This window comes from Monomorium pharaonis, chromosome 1, assembly GCF_013373865.1.
Source record: "Monomorium pharaonis isolate MP-MQ-018 chromosome 1, ASM1337386v2, whole genome shotgun sequence".
Taxonomy (NCBI): Eukaryota; Metazoa; Arthropoda; class Insecta; order Hymenoptera; family Formicidae; genus Monomorium; species Monomorium pharaonis.
In genome coordinates, this window is record NC_050467.1 from 21185495 (window position 1) to 21212594 (window position 27100).

A 27100-nucleotide genomic window follows, 5' to 3' on the forward strand; every position below is an offset into this window, starting at 1 on the left:
ATGTTGAAATTTTACCTATCATTCCTGTCACAACCCCGCAGAAACTAAGTGGCACCGTATTTTCCGGACCGGCCGCGAGGAGGAACAATGAAATGAGCAAATAACTAGATTCTCACGCGCAACGGAACAATAATGGCACCGGAGGAAATTTTTCACGGACCCGTGGGCAAAATAATTTGGCAACAGATGCGTCGCGTCGCGTTTTCCGAGCCACCCGACCAAGAATAACGGAACAGAGCGGAGTGGAGCGGAAAGGGTGGAAGGGCGACATAAGCGACGGGGGTGCTTCGTGCACCGGGGACGCCACATCGAGGTGACACATTTTCGAGGTCTGCAATTGCAACCTTCTTATTATCGCAAAAAAAACAAAAACAAAATAATATTCACGAAAAGCTAAAAATATATTTTATTTAAAATAAGATTGTAAAAGATTTTTTGTGAATTATATTACATATATACTGTATATGCTTTAAGCAATTTAATACAACTTTTTTATTAATATTATATTTGATAATATTATAACATGTACTTTTATAACATTATTAGTACAACTTTTCCTTCTCTTATAAAATATTAATTCATGTGAATGAGAATTTACTGGTGGATAATTTATTTTTGTAAAAAAAAAAACAAAATTATGTGTTACGCTAACAGAATTTTTCTTTTTAATAATTATATATTAAAACTTTATAAATTATGATGTAAAATAATATTATGTTGATCAAATGTGTTACGAAAGTTGATATAGTTAAAGATTTTTTGACATAAATTGGAGCTTTTAGTTCTTAACTGATAGCATACACCTTCACGAAGCGTGACGAAAAACGATTCGACCCTCGCAAGATTGAAGGCCGATACGTCGCGAGGATGAGAAAGACCACAGACGAAGGAGTGGAAAGAAGCCAAGAAGGGAGATGGGATACAACTTAGAAATAACAAGGCCGAATGACAAGAAAACAGAGAAGAAGTTCAAGCTGGGGAGGCCCGTTCTGTTAGAGGAGGAAAATGCCTCGTGGCGGTGTAAAAGGAGAGTAAGAGGGATAGGGGAACAGAATCGCTCTGGCGAGAACGCGGGGGAAAGGAGCGGAGGCAGGGTGTAAAGATAAGAGCGTTACGTGAGCGACTCATTAAGGGATGCAAATTAACCAGTGCCAACGACGTTACCTAGCTGCCTCGAAACTTCGGGCCTAGACCAACCACTGGCATTACTTGCGGTAGTCGCAGTTTGTCAGAAGTGCAACGTGCTTCGAAGCCCCATTCGGACACTCTTATGCATAGTACCTATCATCCGCGTGTTTGGTGGTGCCTTCGAGTAAAAGCGGAACGATGCGGCGACGGCGCTCGAGAAGCGCCGTATCCGCAAAGAAGCACAGATTTATTTAAGCGCAGGAAAGGAGAAAGAGCCACCGAATGGTTGTTGTCTTACGTTTTATCGTGCACCATGCTGCGCGCTACTGCGCATCCGTTTCACAACGGGCGATTCTTGATGATACTCTGTTTCACAGCGGTAACAAAACGTATTATAAAAGTTACTTCCATATTTACTGTATTACATTTACAATAAAGGTTTACTTTTTTTATCAAGAAAATCTATTTCAGAACATTATATTTTATTCAATAAAATATAACTTAGGTAATTATTAATAATTATATTATAATTATTATAATTATAAAAGAATTTATGTAACATTAAAATAAAATAAATTTTTGTAAAGATATAGCTTCTTTAAAATATTAACCAAGTTTGTCATTTTCGGGTTGTTTAAAAACAAAGAACGAGAAAGTGTATCCAAGTAATATATCATTCGTAACTTGATGAATCCGCAATCAACGCGTATAAACAGCTTGCTTGTGCAGAATTCCGTAAAAAAGTTAAAAGCAAGGAAGCATAAAGTTTTAGTCGTAAAGAACGGAGTTTCTGTTTGGCTGGCATAAACTCTTTCTCTTTTCTTATATGTAGTATCTTTCATACTAAAATAACTAAATGTAATTTTTAGATTCAGTTTATTTTATGTATAGTAAATATTATGTATACACATTTTTAAAACATTACATACTGCTAATTCTCGAAGTTTCTAATTTTTAATCGTGATTTTGTGCATTCAAATCTTTTCGTGTAGCTTTCTTTTTATGATTAAGACAACTTCGAGAGTTCGAAAGGCTCCCTTATAAATGACTGTCCAGCTACCCTATGATTTATAACAGCTTTTAGCTTGCACGGTCGCAAAAAATTACGTCCGAGCAGAAATATACCCGCGAGTGGAGACAAACTTTTCACGAGAGACACGATCTACTACTGTAAAAGAGAATACTAAATTGAAAGATTTTAACGTTAGGGGCAGACTCTCAGGCTACAAACGTCGAGTAGTGAAAATCCATTTGCTGTCATCAGCTACATGAATTTCATGCATTACGCGTTGAACGAAATAAATTCTAATTGTTACATAAATGAAATGATCACGCATATACAATAAAGCATGCATTCATGAAATTATAATAATGCATATTGTATTATTATTTGAAGTGCTTACGCAGATAACAGTTATTGGTTACTATTTGTTGTAATTACGTTTCAATCATTGTCATCATTATCATGAGTTATTAATAATCAATCCGTTTGTTATAATGTACACGGGTTTATTTGTTAAAAAAAACATTTATTATTACTACCTATTCACTCGAGATAAATTCTGAGGTCGAAAAAAAAAGTTTATCTTTCGATCAATCGAATTAACTGTATTTGCAAATACGAGTAAATCACCTCTCGCAAGGAAGTCTAATCAAGAAGGAATGCATTCGATGTTAGTTTGCAGCACGAGTTGATGGGGAACGGCGTTCCATGGCTGTTGCCGAGCGTTCTTAGGGAGTATTAGTGACCACTCTCGAGATCACCCAAGGGCCTACCCTACGAATTTCCTGTCTGAACTACTCGGTTCATTCTCCCAGATCCCACCTCTCGTCGTTAATTCATCCCCAGTAGATTGACTAAAGATACGAGGGATTCGTCAACTAATGCGCGCGTTCGACTGTGTAAAGGGAAGGTAATTTACGTACATTTAGTAGCTCCATTGTCTATCGTCCGCCGACACGATAAACGTGACATCTCCTACATGAGAAGTACCACGTAAGGAAACACGTATATACACCAAAAGTTTTGGGTGTTAAAGTTTAAATTAGTTTAAATTACCACTTAAAGTCTGAATCTTAAATCTCACGAGAACAACAAGTGTCAAAATTGTGTGCATCCTTCATTTCGAATCTGTAAATTTAGTTAACTTTTTGTAAGGATTATTATTTGAGAAATATCAATTCTTTGTAAAAAGAATATTTTCGTAAACAAAAAACGTTAAGTAACATTTAGACATGTTGATTTTATGTGTATTGTTTAAAATATTTTTAATATTTTAAAATAATATTGCATAAATATTTGGAAGAGATTATTTAATATACATTTTTTAAACATTATTGAATCGTTTTACTAAAACCATTAAAACCAAAATGTTTCTTTTAAAACCAATTTCAAGTTATAGTTAAAGTTTATTTCATATTAATATTATATACAACATCAAATACGACATATTTTAAAAACATTACATATATTCAATATTGTAACAATATGTAACACTTGTAATAGTATAATAATAATAATAATAATAATTTTATGCTTACTGGGTTAGATTGTTCGAAAAGTATTAATAATATTGAAAAGTAGTTACCCTCGACTACTTTTAATACATTTATAAAAATTTCGCGTGGTGTGAAAATTCTTCTAGAAAGGTTCTAAATAGACCGCTAAGTGGTACAGATGTCCCCAAGTTTCCAGAGACAAGCGCTATTGGATCGTCAACGCGGCATCAGGCCGCGCTAAGGGAGATCGTTCGTCTGGTAAAGAACGCTGATGGAAAATGACATTATCTTTTGGTATAAGTCGGCCGAGTCACTGGGGGGACGATTCGTAATTGCTTAAGTTAAGGAATGCGCACCGCGCTCGGACGTAGCGACGAAAGCGAGGCGAGACGAAGGGACGAGGCGAGGAAAAAGATAGGATGAGTGGAAGAGAGAAATGGGGATGAAAGTACAGACGGGTGGAAGAGTATGCCGAGGGTAAGTTCAAGACCGTGGGGTGGCTATGAATTTAAATTTCTCTAATTAGGACGCGCGGGAGACGCAGTGACGCTGTTGGTAGCTTTCCCTTCGGATACCTCATTTCCCTCTCTATCTCCGTTTCTTCTTCTTCGTCCGTCTTCTATCCGCTTATATTCTCTCTTCTCTGTCGAGTCCCTTATTCTCTAGCGCGCGATCCTTATCTTCATCGTTCTCTCGGTCCCTTCCTTTCGCTCGGCATTCTCATTCGCTCTCTGTGTCCCGCCATAATACCATACTAGCCGCAAAACCCCCGCGCTGAAGTAACTCAAGTAAGAGGTGGCTCGCATTCGCCGCAGTTGACACCACCTGACTCAGATTTGTTGCTTCTCACGTTCTAACCGAAATTTATTTGAAGCCCGCTAGCGCGGGTTAATTAACGTCTCCCCGGGGGTAGAGTTAGTCAGTCCGCGCTGGAGCGGCGTGCAAGAGGAAATCGCGAGTGCATACAAAAGTAAAACAATCGAACATCCTCGCGTTGTATACCGTGTGAGTAATTGAATGGCTAGTGGTATAACTCAGCGGTATGAGCGGCCGATGCCTGAATTGAGATTGCCTGTATAGTTCCGACGCGACAGTTTCTCTTTTATCTTTCATGCTTTTACTCCGTCCCAAAAAATCTTTCCAAATTTACTTATTTGTTTATAATGCACATAAATATCTCTTACGTTAGCATTATACATACAACTTTGTTTAAATGTGTGAAAACTTGTTATTTAATTTTTTTATATAAACAAATAATTCACGGTAAGTCATAATCAAAAAGAAAAAAGACAGGAAAAAAAGAATATAAAAAATTTGGAGACTAATTTCGATAGTCGAAAGCAATGCTCGTCTTCCGTTATCCGTCTGGGTGAGCAACCGGAGCACCAGTAAGGAATTTTCAGGGAATTTCAGCAACCATTAGCGAAAAAGGGACTAAGCCGACGATTTAAAAAAAGTTTTCGTGGTGCATATATTAACTCGCGTGAGTGTGCCCTCTTTAGTCAGTGTGTACGAATCTTAATTCTTTCTTTGTTATCTCCTTCTATTAATTCACGAAGAAGGAGAAACAACGAACAAAAAAAAGGGGGAAATGAAGTTAAAGCCGCAGTCGCAGCTAACACTTCTCGTTGCCTTTGTCTTGCGAGATTAAAGGCTTAGAATGTTCACAATCATTGCGTGTGTAATTTAGTATCGATTTATTCTATTTCTTAACTGTACTAATTATTCGTTGTACAATTGTGTCAACCATACAGAGAGATCATCATTTCTTTTCAGCTATTCACATTAAAGTAACAGAGTCAAATAAGACCCAACGCTAAATAAAGTCCCTCTTTAAATTTGAAAAAATATTAATTATTACAAAATATGAATAGTTAATTTACATTTAAATTTTATTAACATTATAAAAACTGTTATACATTTTGATACAAAACACTTTTTAGTTTACATTTTTGTTAAATATTTATTTATTTAAATATTTATTTTTAGTTTTTGTTTACGGAATATTATTTAAAAATGCCACTATAGTCATATGCCACTTGGTAAATAAACTTTAGAGTAAACTTTTAGTTATTTCTGTTTTGTGATTAATAATTGTTTTAATAATTATTTTAAAACTAATTTAGAATTTAAATGTTTAAATAAACTAATTTAGAATTTAAATTTAGTTTATTATTTTAAATGTTTTATTTAAGTCGTATTATATTCATAAGTATAACAATTATTTTTGTGAATAAGAAAAACTTTATTCTTATTTAGTTAATTTCAATATTCCACAAATAGATTTTTAAAGTATAAAATAAGTTTAGTTGGCTTTATTCAGATATCTTATAAGTTCTTTAGTAACGGAAATATCTTATCCCATAAAATGTATTTATGTTCATGAACTTCGAATATTGTTAACAATAAAAAGATTGGACAATATAATGAGATTTTAATAAATTGTTATGAAATAATACAGATTAACTTATATGTAACGCAATTTGAATGGATTTTCGTACGATTATTATCAGATAAATATACTATAGAATGTGTGTATCAAAATTAGTCAAAGCACGACCGAGACAGGCTGCCGATTTCAAATTCAATTAAAAGCTAACTATGGTCGAATTCGTAAAAATGTGATAATTAAAAATATTGATTATCGGAAAGCCGGCAGCGCTATTGAGCGTAGTCTCGTACATCTGTTCATTAGATAATGAACTTATTAAATCAGGGAAGCGCGATGTGGCGGGGAATTTTATTCTGCTACTCATACCATCTCCGTTCGCTCGTTATTCGTTTAATTACCTAGAAACACTGCAAAGGTTAATTGTAATTGGAAATAATAACAAGTTGAGTCTTTTTTCTTTGAGTGCAATTACTCATCGATTTAAAAAATCGAGCATATGGCACTTGAAATAACACTTAAAATATAAAACAAATTGTAGAACTATTCTGTTAATATGCTTGATTATTATTTGTACGAGAAAATAGGAATTTGCAAAATGTATGCAGACTATCATATAACGTTATAATGTAAACATTCGCGTTGCAAATGAGTGATTATTGTATAAACATTGTCTGGTATAAGCAATTTATCATTCTTCTGCGAATAACAATGTGCTAAATTATTAATTTATAAATGTGATATTTTGATTATGTGTTGCGTGATAACAATTTTCGAGTAAAATGAACCATGATACTTTGATTATCTTATTAAATTGATTGAATTAATTAAATATTTGTGCACAAAAAATAACAAATTGTCAAAATTATAATTTCATAAGATAACATACTATTATCAATTAATTCATTAAAACTTTATTTATTATTTATTATAATTTTATGTATTATAATTTTAATAAGTAAATCTATGCTTATATATATATTATTACTGAATAAAGAAACGAGTTTTGCAGTACATATTAAAAATTTAATGTTTGTAATTGTAATCTTAGTTTAAATAGAAACTAATCATAATATTTAAATAATAAAATATGGATAAGGTATCTGTTGAAAAGATAACGCCTATCAAAAAAAGTTTATAAATTAATAGATATTAATAAATATATGTTATATTAAAATAGACGTCAATAATATTCAATTTGTACTTTACAAAAAATAGCATGAATTAATTTATCATAATATTATTTTCTATATGATATAATTACACACAAAAGCATTAAATAATTTTTTCAAATAATCTATCCAAAATTTAGTCGATAATTTCTCTAGTTTCATGTGATATAACGGCTACAAGGTCCTTGACATCTGTCTAACCCGCATAACCGAATTAACGTGGAGAAACGTTCGTGGTACAGGTTTACCTTACTACAGTTTAATCCCACGTTCCAGGTTGCGTCTAAAATGAAGCGGTGGTGTTGGTGCACATGGGAAGGGTGCGGAGTAACGTAAAATTTAAGAACCACCCGCATTAAAATCACTGCCTCTGCCAGTATTTCAACGACTCCTTCCTCGTTGTTCCTTCTTGCGCAAACTCCTTCTCTCATCTCCACGCGTTGCGTTCTCTTTCAGTTTGCGCCAAGGGTTAAGGCAAGGAGAGAGACAAAGAAAGAGAGAGAATGAGAGAAAGGAAGATAGGAGCCGCAGTATATAAAGGGTTCGCAAAGTGACTCGAATTGCCGCACAGTCGACTTTACGAGACGGGGTATTGCTAATATCAGAGCATAAGGGCCATCCCCGTCCTCTCCCTTTCGATCTGGGAGCCACCTTCCTTTCGAGCCCTCTACCGCCGGCAGCACGACGATTCTGCCGAGGCTCCTTAACCATTCGACCCTCCGCGACATTTTTAGTGGCCATCAAAAACCGACGGCGGCTTAATTATTAGGGCAAGAGCGCAGAAACCAGCGTCCTACCTTCTTGCCACAGTCTCACGATCGCTATTTCTGCCGTTTCGCCGTGCCATTTGTTCTTTCGTTTTCCGGCTTCGTTCTCGATAGTCCTTCAAGACTCAACTACGTGAACAACTTAGAAAATCTTGTCTGCCCTAAAGGGCATTGAAAAGTTTACAAAAACTAATGGGACAAGAAAACTTAAAAAATTTTTTTTAATGCATTTGGTGTTCTACGATAAAACAATGTTCAATCGATGGTTTAAGTGCATTAAGTCAACCAAGTTTACTTTCTTAATGATTACAGCACAATAAAAAAAAAAGAAATGATTTATTTAATAATTTATTAATAATTTTTTTCCACTTTAATGAAAAGATAAATAATCAAAATTATATACTTTAACGATTATTTTAAATTTACTTATGCATATATCTAATTATAATAATTAGATAATAAAAAAGTTTTTAATGTTGCAAAATATAATTTAAGGAGAAAGTTTTTTTACATGAAGAATTGCATTACTTAAGTCATAAATGCTAACGTCTTAAGTTTAACAAGAATATTAACGTATAATTTACGAATAAACGAGTATAATTTGAAAGATAATCCCGCTCTTGCTGTTAAAAAGTAACACAAACGAACAAGCAAATTGACCGAAATGATTCGTCTTAATTGCACATGAGATCAGCCATTAGCGCGATGCTTTCCTCTTTCCCTCTTGTCGGGTCTACACAAAGCTTTTCTGCCACTCGAAGCCATCGCGAGACCGCTCGTGTTCCGCATCATCATTTCGCTCTTGGTACGAATTATAAAGGGAATCAACATCATGTTGCAACGACACCCTCCGGCAACTTTCCATTCTGCAGATGATTGATAAAAGAATTTCACGTACAAAGCTGTCCAAACTGCCGATTTAATTGTCATTGTAATCAAGATTTTCATAACGTTTGGAAATATGTACTTTTGTCAGCTTAAAATTTCTCCCAATAAAATCAAATTAAACGCTACATCTTTTCGCAGTTGTTCAATAAACTTTCAGTAAATAAATTAAAGTTCTATCTAAATAGAAATCTAAAGAGAGAAAAAGTTTACTTTAAATAGTGCACTTGCTGCTCCTCTACATCTGTTAAAATTGACATTAGCAACAAACAATTGGCAGTGTAGAAAATTCCGGCAATTAGTTACCTTCTAACGAATGGAAATGGCGAGGGGACAAAGCGTTGAAAATAATGAATGACCCTTAGCGCGCGTTATATCACACCGCGGCATAAAGCTTGCGAACGATGCAGGACCCAGTACGTGCTCTCAACACCACTGTGGAGACGAACGACTGAGCATACCTAAATGAAAGATCGTTTTCCGACGACTGGGGCTAATACGGCCGTAGCAAAATTACGAGAAGTGTCGCGCTCTTGAGCGGCGGGTTACGACAGTGGGAATTTTATCTGCCATTTCGCGAATATACGCACTCGCGCCGGATGCGTCTCGCAGGGAGGGATCTCCTTTGTAAGAGAGCGTTCGGGCCTCGGCGGTAAGAGGCCGGGAAACGCCGCCGCCTAGAACACTTGCGCACGCCCGCGTGCGTGCATATTGCGGGGAAAATAGCTTAGTTTCGCCGTGGGAGCGAAATTAGATTTCGTTCGGGAAGACGTTCCGAATGTTCGCTCTCTAACCTTTCCTTTCTTTTATCTGTTCTACACCACCTCTCTCCTCGAGGTGGTGTGGAACACCCCGCCGACCACCCACTCCACCTTCATTCTTTCGCGTCTCTCCCTCTTCACTCTGGACCGCCGCGTTCTTCTTCTCCCCGCCAAGTTTTCCCGGCTCTTCTTTCTTTCTTCGCGCTGAGATTCCGGTTTCCCCGGAGACGCTCGACGACGTCGCGACGCTTCCCCCACGTTTCGCGGCACTATGCATATTTCACCGATTTTTATGGAATTCCTTGTAGACTTCTTTCCGCCTCCTGCATCTCCTCTTTCCTCTTTCTATATTTCGATTACAAACGTATTTCATTCTGTTTCCCAGTCGCTTACCCGTTCCTTCCTCACTTCTGTTTTGCTCCCCCTCTTTTGTTATACATTTGTTTCGCACTTATAACTTCCTCCGTAATCATGTTACTTCTTATGTATAATATACTATGTATCTTACCTATGTCGTGATCTTGCTTGAGATTGTGTAGAGGATCAAAGGAATTCTAAATAAAAGTATTTCCCTTGTTCCCTTAAGTATCCGGACAAAACAAACGCATTTAAATATTAATTCTAAGGAAACTTTTCTCCAAATTTATATCTGTAAGTCTAAATTCCACAACCAGAAAGATTTCGTAATTGTTGATTGAATTAATAATTTATTTTAATGTCATTTAATCGCCTACATTGATTAATGAAAGATCTTGAAAGTTAAATATTAATCGTGTATAAAACACGTTTACCGTTATTGATATTTCATTATATTTGGCAATAATCGTATATTAACGTCATTTTATAAAAGAAAGAATCTGATTGCATATGTCCCGCTTAGCAAGATTTCGACATTTGCGTACAAATCGCGTAGGCGTGGGTCGTTACCTTTTAAGCAGTGCTACGTGGAATACGTAATCGCACATCATCCTCTCACGCACGAAGGCTAATACGTCAATAAATTGATTACACGAGCGAAACTGCATGTCACTAATCTGGCTAACCAAATTAGGAGAAGTGCATACAGCATAGCATTATTTGTCACATCTATAAATATCCGCACGCTATCTTTTGCAATTACTAGCTATGATGAATACGCCGATCTACGTTTACCGATAACGTGTTTAATTAAAACTCTGAACAATACTGCGTGGAAATTATATACATATAAGCGTTAAGGTCTACAAAGTTTATTGTATGCGACATTTTAATTTAAAGAGAACACTCACGTAAAATTGTTCTATTCTTTTACTTGCTGACCATACTTTTCCTTTTATTGTAAATGCTTGTTCCCATGATTCCCATTATTAATAATGCACATATACGCGAGTATCCTAACTTTAATCTACAAATATAATTAACTTGGAAAACTGAGACAAAGGTTAATATCTTGTATGTTAATTAAATATAAATTCTAGCATGTGGAAACTTTCGCTGAAAACATATATTAATATTGATAATGAAAGTACTATTACTTTCTTAATTAAAATTTAACATGATAATATCATTAATACGATTATCATTAAAGAAGACCTTTCTTTTTGTTCATTTCATAAAGCAGAGTACTAAGCGATTCTTTATTATACTTTCTTTTTCTTATGCCCATAAAATTTTCTTGTGGAAAAAGGTCAAATCACTTGCAGGAGATCGTCGAAATCCTTTCGATACACATCGCCTGTCACCTTTCTCCGTTCACTATGAATTTACTATGTTCTCTTTCCATAAAATATGACCCGTCAAATAGAAAATGCAACGTAGATAAATACAGACACTTGTATTCCGTCTTCTTTTATATCTGGCTAGTACTTTTTTAAATATTAATATGTATAGGCTGCAGAACTATTTTATAAATAAAGATTGATATGCATATAATGTAATTAAAATTAATTCGAATAAAATATTATTAACATTCTCAAAAAATTATAATATATAAATGAAAAAGAGAACAAAGAATTCATAATTATATTAAAATAAAACACACAAATTAAACAAATGAGAGTGCGCAACAATATAGTCCACAAACATAACACATTCAAAAATTAAACATTACAATAATTGACTTTGCTTATATGTATACAAAAAATTGTTCTGGAAACCTACTTTGTTTCAATGCGGATACGGAAGAAAAAACATCAGGCGTGTGAATGTTCCTAATCAGGCAATTGTAATTACACACTATGTATTGTTTCAAATCGCGACCACACGTACGAAATCGCGAAAGATAAATGAGCAAACGCAACCGTGTCTTACGGCTGACATGAGAAGGATTTTTAACGCCACACAAAGGGTATTATTCTAATTAGGCCAAGTCGACGAGAAGTTAAAAAGAATTTTTTTAGCGTCCCACACACAGAACTAGATATTGTTATTTTCCAAATATCGTTATTTTCCTAAAATCTCACGAAAGAAAATTCTCTTTTTTGGGCTCTCGCTTTCAGCAACTATTTGCTATTCACGGGAAAGACAATTTTGCCTTCGGCGATGGCGCTACGCCGGGCATACCGGCAACGATACATCCGAGACTCTGCCTGTCGGCTTGCCTTATATTCCGCATATATCGTCCATGAGGCAACAACGTGCCTCTTGAGATCAGTATGACTGTCGGTGTGTACGGATACGACGTCAGTATGGAAATAAAGCACTTCCGAGCTCCGCGAAAAATGCATACGTTCCCGCTGGCTAACCCTTAAAACCTTCCTTCGAGATCCCTTCCAATCCCTCCTCGTCACCAGTTCGTCCCGAAAAACCGGCAACGGCACGTGATACGGGGTGCGATTAAAGCTACATGAGAAGGAAGTCGTTATGCGCCTTCGAGATCATCTAAGAGCTGATAAAATTCACTTCGTCTTTGTAGGCATCTTTTTTTTTTCCTCGTAGCAAATTCTAATGTCTTATGCAGGTTTGATGAATTTTAACGAGTTTCGGAAATTATTATCACCCGCTAAATATATTCGTTCTTCTAATATCTGCTGTGTAATCTATTTAACATGAAACAAGATAATTTTGTCTTTTGTTTCATCGGGATATCGTTTTTCGTATTTCTATTTTCTAACAATAAATGTGTTCTTTTATAAATTTTTTGAAAAAATGTTTTAACATAAAATTTAATTAATAATCTATGCAAAAAAAAGAGGAAGAATATATATTATATTACTTATATATTTTATTGTTTCTGTGTATTTAATTTCCTGAAAGAATATTAGTATTTAAGCAATACTAATGTTTTAAAAATTAGTATTATAACATAAATATTTTAATTTTAATAAATGCTAACGTCATATATTTGAAAAAAGTCACTGAAATACTAACATCACTTTTGCGTTAGCGTATTTAGTTTACTCAACATGACCCATTGGTTTAATGCGAGCAAGCGTGTCTTTATAGCGAGAAGCGTGTGAATATTCTCATAGCTTCAGTTTCAGATTGCACAGGAAATTTCATGATCGTATTGTCTAGTAATACGAAGTAGCAAGTAGTAGAGAGGAAGAGAAGAAACGCACAAGGAACAACGTAGATAGTGAGAAAAGAAGTTGATGAATACAGATGGCGAATGGATTCGCGTGGAAAATCTACAAGTAACGATTTTAGCACGAGAAACTGGGTGCTAACCAAAGACGAAGCGATAGCGTTTCATTTACATAACCGTAATTCTACTTAGTGGCGGATACCTAATTCCCTCATACGTTTTCGTTTCTCCGCCGTGCCAGAATTCGCGGTATTTAGGCGACCACCGATTTAGCTGAGTACTTTCTCGAGACAAACACTTTCAGATGTGCAAACTTGTAATCCACATTACGGGGTGCGCCAGTCTCTGCAAATGGACTCGAAAACAACGTGTTTCTGTAATATCCTATGCCGTTAATGCCAATATTTACGGCCGGTCTTGGAATAGCGCATAGCTGCAAATAGAAAGTAAATCACATAACACACGTTAATGGCATAGAGAAAAAAGTATATTATATAAGAATTGTAATTACATTTTTCATTGTCACGTTCATTATTCTATTTAGTTGACATGAAACATTTGATCGGTCAATTAGTAAAATTTTTTGTTCTGATTACTGATGATGGAATACTTGGAAACATTTACGTTGTCAAATTGATTGCACATATAATAGATTAAAATAGGATGAGGGAAGGAACAGAAATAATAATTAAGCTTTAATTACAAAGTATTCATATATTTACACGAGGAGAATATATTAAGAATACAGGCTAATAATCGCTTATATCCGGCGAGTGATCGCATTAATTGCTCATCGGATATAAACTTTGCATATATAAAATATAAATTAATGTCCTAATAAAAGGCATATAAATTAAAATCCTAAAAAGGTGGATATGGGTTAGGAGCAAGTAGATGTGTTTTATGGCTTGGCAGTATCGTCACTGCGTACTTTGTAACAATGAGCGTCTCTTAAAACTATACGCTCTACTTATTTTACGTATCTGCAATACACCAAGTTATGCATAACCGTTTGTCAGGCGAAAGGGCATAAAAATGCAAGAACTTTAAGATTATGCCATACTCGGGATTTTAACGGGTGCGCTTTCACGACAGGCGCTCATTTTCAACTTACGGGCAGAACTGCGAATCCTGAGTCGCGTAAAAGTCGTTAATAGTGCGAGCGGCGGAAGGAAGTAACGTACGTACATCGCTTGCGTTCTCTCGTGCCCGATGGTAATCGACGTTTAGAGGTTGCTCCGCGTTTCCGCCGTGCACGGCCCCAAGCACGCGTACGGCGTGTGTGTGTATTTCTTCGCACGCACCTAACAGCGGACTAGACGGTAATAGGCATCCGCATCCACCGGTTATCGTCACAAAGGCATGTAAAACCAAGCTTGCACGCGCCTGCAGGGACGAGCAATGCGTTTTCACTCGGGACGAGATTCTCATGCGAACCTGGCGCTGTTTCGCCGGGTCGTTAAATGAGGTTCTGAACTTTCACCTCGGTGAAGGCTAAAACCGCGAAAGATACTTGATCGCCGATCAATCTCCACCGATCAAGTGACTTTACGCGGGGTACACCGTATGCATCGCTAGCCATACGAAGACTTCGCGAGAGCGGTGCCGTAACCTATTGACCTACATAGGTGTTAATAAACGTCGCGTAGTGCGCCTCGTACCGCGCTTAACGTTTTCATGCATTGTGCGAGAGCAGCGAATGCCAGACATTGCCACCTCTTTCGAAACTTACCGAAGGTGGTGACATCGATTTATCAGTATTCCGGCAAAAATCTCGTTCAATATTAAATAAATTTTCTTCGTACTCGAAACAACTATCGAGTCAACGAGATTTTCACGGAGAAGGATAAGATAAGCCGCTGACGCGAGGACACGGAAAAGTCGGAAGAATCGTTTGGATCCCTGATCAAATCTTAGCAAACGTTTGACCTAATAAAAAATGTGAGCACTTATAAATCTTCTTGCGATAAAATACCAGCGTCTTCTACAATCGTCCCGGTAATCCTAGTGATAGGCGAGAAATTCTTAAGTAAACAGATAATTCGTTTAATAAGTATTATCGGTACTGTCCAACAAGTAATTATCACTTTCGCTTGCTTGTGTGAAAGTAAAATAAAAAAGATTGCATAAACTCTCGTTTCATGCTCGTGCATATCATCATGCCTTCTAATTTCAGTTTCTCAGCGCGTCTCCTGCTATCAAAAATTACGCAATCTCATGTCTTTGCTCCAACAATTTTTTAGAAATAAAGTAATCAGACAAGTTACTAGAGAGCTTCATTGAATTGCAAAACGTCAATTTATCTCAACTTTTATGGGAATAGAAATCTTAATATATTGATGCATAGAAAGATCGTTCATGCTTGTGGTTATATAAAAAAAAAAAAAACGAAGAACTGGTAGAGTTAGAACGTTACATGTTCTTATTCGAATATGCAAGAAACATTTGAAATTGTGTCGCAAATATAGCAACACAGTTTTAATATGAAAGGTCGACATTTTGCCGAGATATTTTCTTAATTAATCACAAGCAAAGAAAATAAATGGCATCACGTTAGCAGCGGTATCTTCTCTCTCAGAAATGGAAATCGATAAGTCTCTGCAAAGAGAATCTCAGAGCGATTGAGGCTATATTAAGAATACTATAAAATATTTTCACAAAGGCACTTATGAATTAATTTATGAGGATTTTGTTTTATTGTTGTCTTGCTTATTTTCCCTCGTGGCTTGTGTCTCGTTTTTCAACACCGACCTAATCTCTTTTCTCGATTCGCCATATTTAGTATCAAAGAACAAAGCCACTGATGATGGGCTTGGTAAATAATTTTTACCCTCATCTCTATCGCTTACTTTTTCGACTCGATTTTGCAATTTGTTATTTTGCGCTTGATTGTCTACGGTGATAAAATGACCATTGGTAACACCAATTTCTTGTGGCAGATCAGGACCGAAAACTTTATTCAACTGTTGCGCCTGCGGTAAACCTTGTATTTGTATAACACCGTTTTCCGGCTGCTCTATGGCAGCTAGTATGTCCTGAAGAAGACCATTGGACAAAACCTGATCATGCCTTATGCTGCCATCCGAATTCTCGGTGCCTAGTCCTCCATCCGCTGGTTGTATCTGCAATCTATAAGTGCCTTTAGAACCTTGAATCTCGAAGTCATCGGCATTTTCAGCGGTCAATTTCTGAGCTAGAGACAATGCCTCGCTGCCCTCACTCGATTTTAGAAATTGACTAGCGTCAACTTCATTTGATCCAATATTCTTTTCTTGGCTGAAACCCTGAGCGGTCAAACTTGCTGTCAACGCTTCGGCCGAAATTCCTGAGCCACGTTCGAACGATGCTGCCGCGGGATAAACATTGCGAGACGGACTAGACTGCGCGGAGAGCTCGTTTGAAACGTCCGAGGCAGATGCGTGAATAGCTTTAGCATCACTCGCTTCGTCGGACGAATCGTAAGTCAGTCCTACGGGATTACCGTAGCTGTCTTTCAAATTTATCGTCGGTTGTTCGTTATGTTGTAAATCCAGTGTGTTCACCGGAGGCCCTCCTAAAAAGTTATCGAGTGGTTTTGTAAGTGGCAATATGTTATCTACAAAAATGGAATTTTGATTGTTAACATCGGATATATCGTTTCCTGTAAAAACTGGATTGTGATTGTCTGCTATGTTTCCAGCGGAAGTTCCTGCATTTTCAAAACCGTGTTGCAGCTTGCCGCTAGAATGCGCGGATAATCCACTATCTAACGATAGCCCCTCGTTCGAGAGCACTTCAGCACCTGAAGATAAGCCTCCACTCGAATGTAGCTCTCCGCCGGAATGCAATTCTCCACCTGAAGGTAAACTACCGCTTAAAGGTAGCTCTCCAATTGCGGGCAGTCCTCTTGAAGGCAACCCTCCGTTCACGGGCAAGAGTGGCTGCAAGGAATTGCAATCGTAACTGCCGCCGTTTGATAATGGCGCGTTTACTACAGGTGTGCCGTACGTTGTTGTCAGCGTATTACTGATTCCGCTGTAAAGATTACTGCCAAATCCGGAAGACGTTGAAACAAAAGAAGTCGGCGGGCCAAAATTAGGTGCTCCGTAAGTTAAGTGTGGTGCTGGTGTGTTGAAATCGTTGAACGATAATGGAGTTCCGTATTGAACGTGAGGCGCGGCAATTGGAGAATTCAAGTTGTGTACATTAAATAAGCCAGGCGACGCAAAAGAGCCCGAAAATAAATTGCTCGATCCCGATGTATGGCGGAAAGATACTGGCACGTGGAGATTCGGTAACTGCTGTTTTGCAGACGGTGGCAAATATCGATTAATATTCGATAAGAGTCCCGTTGGTATTGGCTCTCGGAATTTAATCGGTTCCCGATTTCGCGGTGGTATGAAAGAGCCAACAGGAATTGACGGTGGTCTGATTGGACCAAGAAGCCTATGAGAATGCAGATTCTGCTTATGGAAAGGGCTTCCGAACGTTCCGAATGATGAAAACAACGGACCGCGTCCTCCATGCGCCGCGGGATAAGGTCCGTTAGGCGAGTAAGAAGAGAGAGGTGGTGCACCATAAGAATTTAAAGGTGGAGGAGAAAGTAATGATGCTCCTGATATATCAGCAGTTAAAGGCGGGCCGTAATCATTTGACGGCGCTTGCTGCGGAAGTTGCTGCAAGGACAGATCGTTCCCTACATTCTGAAATCCGTGAGAATCTCCGCCACTATTTAGAGCATCTGCTTGAGACGCGCCATTGTTTGATGTCAATTCTAGACCCGAATGAAGCGGAGCAGAATTGGTAATCGAATTCGAGACTTGATTGAATGATGAAACGTCAGAAGTACCACCTGATAATGAGAGATCCGGATTCAAAGCGCCAGTTGCAGGCAACAGTTCAAATCCTACTGTCTTTACGATGGACAAAGGTTCGATATTTGGCGTTTCGTGCATGTTTAATTGTTGTCGACCGAATTGTTGGTGATCGGTCGATTGACCGGTCGTAGTGATAACACCCGGACCTTGATTGTTGTGCAATGGTTCGTTCTGCGGCAACAGCGGCGGCGGTAATCCATTACTCTCCGAAGAAGCCGAGGACTCGTGCACGGACGTCTTCAAATTTTGATCTTCAGGATTTTGTAACGGCACGCCGTAAGAATCGCTGGGCACATTCGCATCCATCGAGGCGCTCAATGAAGCATGAGACAATTGTAATCCCGACGAACTTTCGACATAATTATGCTTCGCATCGAGGGGAGCGCCATACGTATCTGTCGGAGGACCACTTTGATTAGGGGTGGTGGCCAATCCCGCGATGGGCTGCCATCCATCGTACTTTATGTCAGGGGGTGTGGGTGGCGCTGGAACTCCTGGCGGAGGTGCTGGCGGTGGAGGTCCGTATAAATCACCAGCTGGTGGACCGTATTGCGGTTGCGGCACAGATACGGGCGGCGGCGGCGGACCGTACTCGTCATTGGGTAGAGGATTAAACTGAATAGCTAATTTCGGAGGCGGTGGACCGTAAGTCTCGAGCGATATAGGGATAGGTGGTCCGTGACCTGGCTTAGGCGGTATATATTGCTGACTCGATGTACCGACGAACTTCAATGGTGGACCGTACTGAGGTTTCGGTGATCTGAACGGTGGGAATGAAGCCAACGGCGGCATAAAATGTTGTTTCGGCAATCCGTAATGAAGTTTCGGCGGGCCGTAAATAGGCTTAGAAAGAAAGGAAGACGTTGCTAAGCCGAAACTTTGTTTTGGCGGCCCATATTGCGGTTTGATATTTCGTGGTGGTCCGTAGCCGATGGCCAACGATCCGAATACGGGCGGCGGCAATTCCGGCGGTGGCGGTGGATAAATAGGCGTCGGTCCAACATTGCCGACTAATTCCGGAGGCCCATATACCGGCGCTGGTCCGTTAAAACCAGATCCCAACGGTGGCCCATACTCGTCGGATGGTGAATCGAAAGTATTACTTATTCTGTCATGGGCTTTAACCTTGGACTTCTCTTCTTCCTTGCTTAACGGTACTTGCGAAGTCGCCTTGTTGACTACCGCTTGCACGTGATGTCCAATTAACAGGATGCAGAACAGCGCGAATAGCATCTAAAAGCAGAAGGGAATGACTAGAATCGGAGAAAGTGACGATTTCACAGCTATTGCGATTAGTTTTGTTTTTTTTATTTTCAACACTAATTATCTATGATTATACTGAAAATAAACTCGTAGGATAATACCATCTTATGTAAAGATAATAATACGTCGCACTCAAGATCTCGGAAAATTTAACTACAGTAAAAAACATTACTATTTTGTAATAAAGCTAACATAATTTTATATATTTTAATATTTTTTTAATTTTACTTATATATTAATTTATATTTTTTACTTCACATTTAAATATAAAATATGTGTAATATGACTTAATTAAATAATAATTGCTAATTTAATTATAACATTGCAATTTATAAAAACTTAAATATTGTAATTTTAAGTTATATTTTAATATTAAATTGAAACATTCTAAAGTTTGTTTTTATATTTGTTTTTTCATTTACATTTGTGCTTTTTATTTTTTTTATGTATATCTGATAAAACATAAAAATATACTGCAATAAGCATATTATAAGATTATTATTTATTTTTTGTATAAATGTTATTATTGAAAATGAAAGGAAAATAATTATGCCTTGCACGTAGCCATTCAAGCATCTGAAACGTTGTGCTATATGTGTTCTAATTAGTTCGTTGGACGCTTAAGAATAGTTTCACATAGCATATGAAGATCACACATGCTCGCTATTGTGTAGTAGCCATATTGGAGGCCGTGAGAATTCCCGTGTTATTCGCTTAAGTCCAGGAAGTCATCTCGACGTATGTGAAAATTATGTAAAGCCACGTTTATACGTTGTAGGCATTAGGGAAGCGTGTACGTGAGTGAATAATTACGTCAATTGTAAGTGGAATAGCAGGTGTTGCATGAAGATGAATTACGAAAAATGAGTAAATGAGATTTCCTTTGAGATGCTAACTTCGCTTATTTATAGTACAAAGAGGCAATTTTTACACAGAACTATTATATATTTGTTCGTAATTTTGGAGAATGTATGTAATTTTATGTTTCATAAAAAATTATATTGTACTATTGTATTACTAACAACTATCTATTTGATCGATTGTAATTAATATAATGATTAGTTAAGTATCATTTCTATGACATATAAAACTTGAACACGTTTTATATGTATTTTCGTTATATCTGTTGCAAAAGAAACTATTATTTATGCCACTCTTTGTGCAATTGTGTAACAATAGACATTAGATTACTGTCATACTAGTAAATAATATCAGTGACTAAAATGAAATTTTATAGTATTCTTTATTACAACATGTAGAAAAAATTAATGAATATTAAATAACGTACTACATTTTCAAACTTATCTAATTAAAAGAATTATGCTTACAGTTATATTTTGTGCAATTTATCGCACAATAGCATTTTGATGAAGTAATAATATTATAAAGATTATATATAGAATGATTTTCTACAGCAATTAGTTCTAATAACGTTTTCATGTTTCTTTTAGAAAATACTACCCGATGAGAAGAAGCGATACGCCGATGAGAACGTACAAGCTCACCGTCTGTCAATGCCGCCAAGAAACCATTGGCTTCTCTTAAGTAGCACGATGGCCGAGATGCAAGGCTAACATAATCAACCGTACTTTCTCCAAAGACCACGGGAAATGTTTGAACCCGGTAATGATTGCAGTTTCAAATAATTACGTTTTTAAGAATACTTCTACAATTTTATTTTTCTTTATAATACTTGATTATTTATGCTGACAACACATGTTTATTTAATTAGCTAAAGGAGAAGAATAGTTGAATTAGAATTTAGTACTTTATAAGTAATAGCTGAAGGAAAGTACAAGGATACTGAAATATTGTACTTGCAAAAGTTTATCAAGAGCTTTATCACGATTTAATTAATGATTATTCACTTATAATGAAAAATTATAACGATTATATAAATAATTTTTTATGCAATTTATGTCTTATCAATGGTCTATTAAATTTCTTTAACAATCACATTCTACAACAATATAACAAATAAAATGAGTCATTAATGATAATTATAGCGGACTCTTTTGTCAAAAGTTTCTAATTGCTTGTAATTTAATATTTATTAATTTTATATTAAAAAAGATTTTTGATTGCCGAACATCATAACCTGATCATACATGTAATAAATTTGCTTATGCAAGTTAACATATACTTATGAAGCAAACTATATCAATAATAAAACTTGTCACTTTGCAATTTTATTTACAATTATCAAAATAAATTATAATGCTGTTTGGTTAGGCTAACATGGTAAGTACAACTTACAAGACAGTACACATGCAATCCATCATTGTGAAGGAGGTCAACAAAAGAAAGTTTCAATCAACCAAGATGTGTTTGTCCAAAATATATTTTCATATTTCTTGAATTATGTCATACACATCGGACAGTAAATTTTTTAATCATAGAGAATTCAAAACTTATGACGTTTTATTTTGGCTCATAAACTTTTTGTTCTTATTTTATGTTTTATTTTTTTTTAAATTATGTTGTTATTGTAAGTATGATAGAACTACTTTATAACGTGCAATGTAAATAGAAAGATCTATAAAAACAGATCAAATCTGAATCTAAATTGTAATTTAAATATCCGAGTATTACGATTACGTATATAGTACAAGGAAAAGTACTATCACTTTAATTCAAAACATTGACATTTGCTACATTTCCTTTTGTAGTTACAAATAGCCACTTTCATACCTAGATTACTTTTGCATGCGGATGCACTTTTTAGTGCCCGTATGGAAATGCATATATCTCACGCGGACTCTCGTTTTCACGCACATTGTGACGCACGCGGGTGCAATGACCCATATTCTTTAATCACAATTATTTCTTTTTTTAATTTTTTAGTTAATTTTTACACTGTGTGTCTGTGCATAATACAACAATTTATTAAAAACTCTAAAGAAAAAGATATATTTTTTGGCAAAAGAATGATTTGATCAGTACTTTAGATTAGTCGTTATCAAACACCGATAAGAAGCCGTTAATTAGTTAATTTCTAGTCAGAAATTGTCGTATAATTAGCGATAATGCGTACGCCTAAGATTGTTATCGTCCACTCCTTTCATAATGCATACGCCCTTCCTCATTAGTACGGAAATTTATTCACATCGAGGGTGTAAAGCTATTTCAATCGTCGAGATTTCTGCGTAGTAAGGGTATTTTATTTTTTTGTTCATTTCTTGATAAAACTAACGCAGTACATATTTAAAAAGATAATCAAAATGCAGAAATTAATAACGCCTGTTTCGTAGGCGTATACAAATTAAATTAATAAAATATCAAAATAATTATAAACATAATTAAAACATTTTATTCTGTTGAATTAAATGTCTAGTAAAATTTAGTTTCAATTTATTATGAGAAATTAATTTTTATTTATGACTGAAAAAATTATATTTATATTTTATTAAAATATTTAAAAATAAAATTATATATTTAAATTTTAACAATAACGAATAACATTTCTTTTTAAATTCTTAGAGATATAGTTACAGTCAAAATACTTATTATAATTAAGTAAAAGATATTAATAAAACAAGTACGAATATGTAAATAAAAGTAAGTAGAAATTGAATAATGACTTGATAATTATGATTAATAAATACATTAATACTTATAAATAATTTTATTTAAGAAATTGAGTATAAAATTTATTTTAACTGTTATAAAACCCAAAGATGCAGATATTATTAATTTAAACGTTTAATATAAAGAAATGTAATTAGAAATTGTTAAAAGTTACAACAAATGTAACAATTATTTTTTTGCAAAAATTTATTATTTACTGAAACTAATGCTTCAGATGTCTATTGCTTCTTTTTAAATAAAGATTTAAATATTACATTAAAAACAATAATAAATTTAAATAAGTAGCTTTAATTTAATTAAAAAACATATATTATTACAATAAATAAACAGAACGTATCTACTATAACATTTTAAAATCTAGGAGCTCTTTCAAGAGAGACGACGTATTTTTTTAATGGCATATTATAGATAAATTAATTAATTAGAAGTTAAAAAATATTATATAAGATAGAATACTTTATTCGTTATTAATTAATATTAAATCATATAATTATATTAATTAATATTAAAACATATAATTATATTAAATCACACTGATTTTTAGAAAGGACAAACGCTCTGACTAAACTAAGCAAACAATTCAGACTTGTTCCAACTTACCTTGAATTTAACCATGACACACGCACGTAAGCCGCAATCTCGGCACTACACACAGATTATCCGACACTACGTGACTCTCCTTATTCTTGAAGTGTTCCCTTTGCTTTTCGCCACCGCACTTTAAGGGAAATCACGCCTAACCGGAGCTTGTCGTATACGATTTAACGGTGGTTTTTCATATCACACGTCGCGCGCACCATACTGGCATTCGTCGGGCCGTAGCCTCTTTGACAAGCGAGCACCACGACTCGCCAGTATTAACACAAAAAATGTCCAGTCTCGTATGAAGACTCCGCTTATATAGACTCCGAGAAGACTACCAGTTGGAAGAGTTGTCGACTGAAGTTGCCGGGTGAATCGTGGAAAGGCGACCCGGGAAGAGGAGAGAGTGAGTGCGCCTAAGGGTACGGAGACAAGAGAGAGGAGCAGAGAAAAAGAGAGAGAGAGATAGAGTGAGAGGGCGTACAGAGAGATGATGTGGGGAAGAGCGCGAGAAGAGACAGCCCTCCTCATACGTCGCTTAAAAAATTCTCTTTGTAGAGAAAGTAGGCTAGCCTTGCCTCGTCGCGAGAAGCCGAAGATGCGCTGTCGCACGTGTATCCCCCGATCTCCGGCTTGACTACAACGTATCCGTCGTGTAAAACCGGTTGTAAATCCTTCCGCTCACAGAAAACAGTTCGGAAAGATTGGTCAATCGAATATTTCACCTTACACTCGACAATAAGAACCAATATGAATTGCCGACTGCGTGTCTGCTGGTTTGACGGAGATCAAAAAGATGCATTAAAAATTCATACTATGGTTTGCATAAAAATGCAAGTGAAACTTATGGTAAACGGCCTATGTATTTTATGACTGTGGAGAACATTTGTTTTAGCAGATTCAAATTGATGTTGGCAAAGAACTGAACGCTGACTGATGTACACGCGACACTTGAGATTCATTACGACTTTTATTCTTATTTAAGATATTTGCAGACACTTAATTTAAGGATTGATCAAGAATCAGTAATACACATTCATTGAGTCATGAAGGATGCCTATCAAGTGTTGCATCGTATGTACGCATGAGAAATACTTCTTACGCAACGCGACATAATAACTGTAGATTGATGTAATCTTCAATCGTACTGATTAATTATCGCAATGTGATCGGATCGTGTAGCGGCTTTAATATGGGAAAACAAGTTGTTCTTTACTATATACAACCTGTCTTTCAGCAGAAATATCATAATTATTTCTTACATCTTCATAAAATTAGTTAATGAAGGAAAAAAATTATTGATTATATGCTCAACCATGTAAAGTTTATCGATAATAAAATTATTGTTTAAATCAGAACTGTGTGTGTTTGTATTTTTATTTTGTTATTTATTTTTTAATAAACATAATTAGTAAAATTGATCAATTTCTAACACTTGAAAAAAGCAAGTAACATTTTTCATGAAACCTTAAGAAATTATTTTTATAAAATTCTAAATTAATTGTGATTATTTAACAATTATAAAGATATGTGTAGATACACACAACGTACACACACACGGGTCTTATTCCATTGAGATCTATTACGTTGTCATCAATAATTCAGCGGAAAAGTACCGCCCCTCATAGTCTGGCTTTGCTTGTCTGTTGGCAATACCATCTATCCCTGACGCTGTTGCTGCCGCAAAAACCTCGGAATAACGAGAGACCCGCAAACAAAATTGTTTCGCCCAAAAGTCTGTGCGGCATAAAAGAGCGGTGAAGGTAACTAGTTGCGGTACGCGCTGAAATTAATTGTCCAACGACATACCGTCCATCGGAATTTTTTCCAACCTCTCTTTATTCACCGATTTCTGCGGATCGAGTTTCCACCACATTGTTAAAACGACTATTAGTGTATCGTCATCATAGAGAGTTAAAACTTTCAAATACATTTTTTATTCCGAATACATTTTATATTTATTGTACATTAATTAAACAATAGTTTATTTTGTTACGTTGTTTTATACACATTTTGTTTTAACATTGATTTATACTAGACGTTTACAATATTAATAATATGATATCATACTATATTGTCAATATTTCTTGACGTAATGTAATATTAATAATGAATTTATACGATATTGTTATTTATGTTTTTTATAATATACGTATTATTTCAATACTATATTAAAGTTTCTTTATTATAAGTTCATGTATTTCAATATAACATATTTTACATTTAACTATTACTAATTAAAGGCACAAGTTATGATATTCAATTATAAAGTAAAATTGAGTTACGTTATCAAGGTTTATAAATTTAAAGTTTTTAAATTTATACAAAATATTAAAAATGATTTTGTCATATACTTTTATTATTAAGATTCTTTGTTTTATGAGATATTTCTATACATAATAAGAACTGGTAATCAGCGGTTTTCCGTGTTCAACAATATATCCAACCTTTCAGAAAACTATAACTTACGACGATAGTATCTAGAAGAAATTGGAAGTGTTAGCTTTGTCTTTAATCTCATCTCTTACGTACACGCTCGGTTGACGTTTATCTCATAAATAATGTGCGCACTCACAGAGAATTTTCTAATCTGATTAAACTATCAAACTTACATTACTGAAGTTATAGTTTCATACATTATCCGCTTCTTCTTTAATGTAAGCTCTCGTATATTTTGTAAAACAAGTATATTTATGAAATTACATAATAGAATTATACTTTCAAAACAATTATAATAAAATATATACATCAATAATCCAAATTTTCAAATTAAATATCTATCATAACGTATTAACAATTTTTTAAATTATTTTTAATGAAATAAATAATTTGCTTTAAAAAACATACTAGAAAATAATAGTAGACACAAAAGTATACGAATGTCTGTCTTTCTTAATTTCAGATCTTATGTATAATTAATCGCATAACTGACTCTATTTTCATCCAACGAATAATTAACCATGAAAGCGAAGCTATCAGTTATAGTAGGATCCATGGTCAAGGTGAATGGTCGACGAGCATTGAAGTTTTAGGGTCACGTCAACTGGAATGCGCGCAGGTGCGGCAGCATCTCGTATTGCCAGGCAAGACTTTCTTCTTTCTTTTGCTCGAGGTCATCATAGTGAGATACCTTGAGAGAAATCAACGAACGAAACGCTTCTCCAATGACATCTCTAATTTACAAATATTTTTGGAATAGAAGATTTTTATTAGCTTTAGTTACTATGTTAAAGGTAAAAGTGTACTTTCTTGATTATACGTATGTTGATAAACGTCATTAACGGCATGCTAAAAAGAAAATTCTGAAACTTTTGATGTTTTTTCGTGTAATTCAAAATTTGTAGGTTTACTCCTTACTCAAACCCGGTATTTTTTATTCATAGAGAAATTATTATAGTGTCTCTCTCTCTCTCTCTCTCTCTCTGTTTGTTTATTTAAATAATTTTTTTGTTTGTATAGGATATTTATCATTAACTTTTTTAATTTTAATTAATTCTTAATTTAATCTGTCTTGTTTAATTTTGTTTGTATTTAAACTAGAGATAGGCATATAAGAATTAGTAAAATATAAATAGTAAAAGTAATGACTCATACCACAGTTACATTATAAAGAGTAAAACAAAACGCTCGATGTAAGCATAATACGCAAGATACTTGTCTAATGAGTAATGAATTCCAGTATTCTAATGTCCACTTCATATATTA

General features: G+C 35.3%; 2 protein-coding genes and 1 long non-coding RNA gene across 7 annotated transcripts in view; 1 reads left to right on the forward strand and 2 right to left on the reverse strand.

Moving 5' to 3' along the window:
• The window catches only part of LOC105829157, a 257974-nt gene extending 236562 nt beyond the window's left edge, over nt 1-21412 (forward strand). For both annotated transcript variants that reach the window (XR_004965507.1, XR_003626166.2), the window contains exon 5: nt 20677-21412. This is a non-coding gene — a long non-coding RNA (uncharacterized LOC105829157). The remainder of the gene's footprint in view (nt 1-20676) is intronic.
• The window catches only part of LOC105834520 (nucleolysin TIAR), a 532534-nt gene that overhangs the window by 472696 nt on the left and 32738 nt on the right, over nt 1-27100 (reverse strand). The gene's annotated exons all lie outside the window — the stretch shown is intronic.
• On the reverse strand, nt 13572-26082 carry LOC105838398 (methyl-CpG-binding domain protein 6). The gene is made up of 2 exons (XM_012683941.3): nt 23414-26082; nt 13572-19195 (listed from the first exon to the last, which is right to left on the reverse strand). The coding sequence occupies exons 1-2, from the start codon at nt 23426-23428 to the stop codon at nt 15785-15787; spliced, it is 3426 nt and encodes a 1141-aa protein (XP_012539395.1). The 5' UTR covers nt 23429-26082; the 3' UTR covers nt 13572-15784.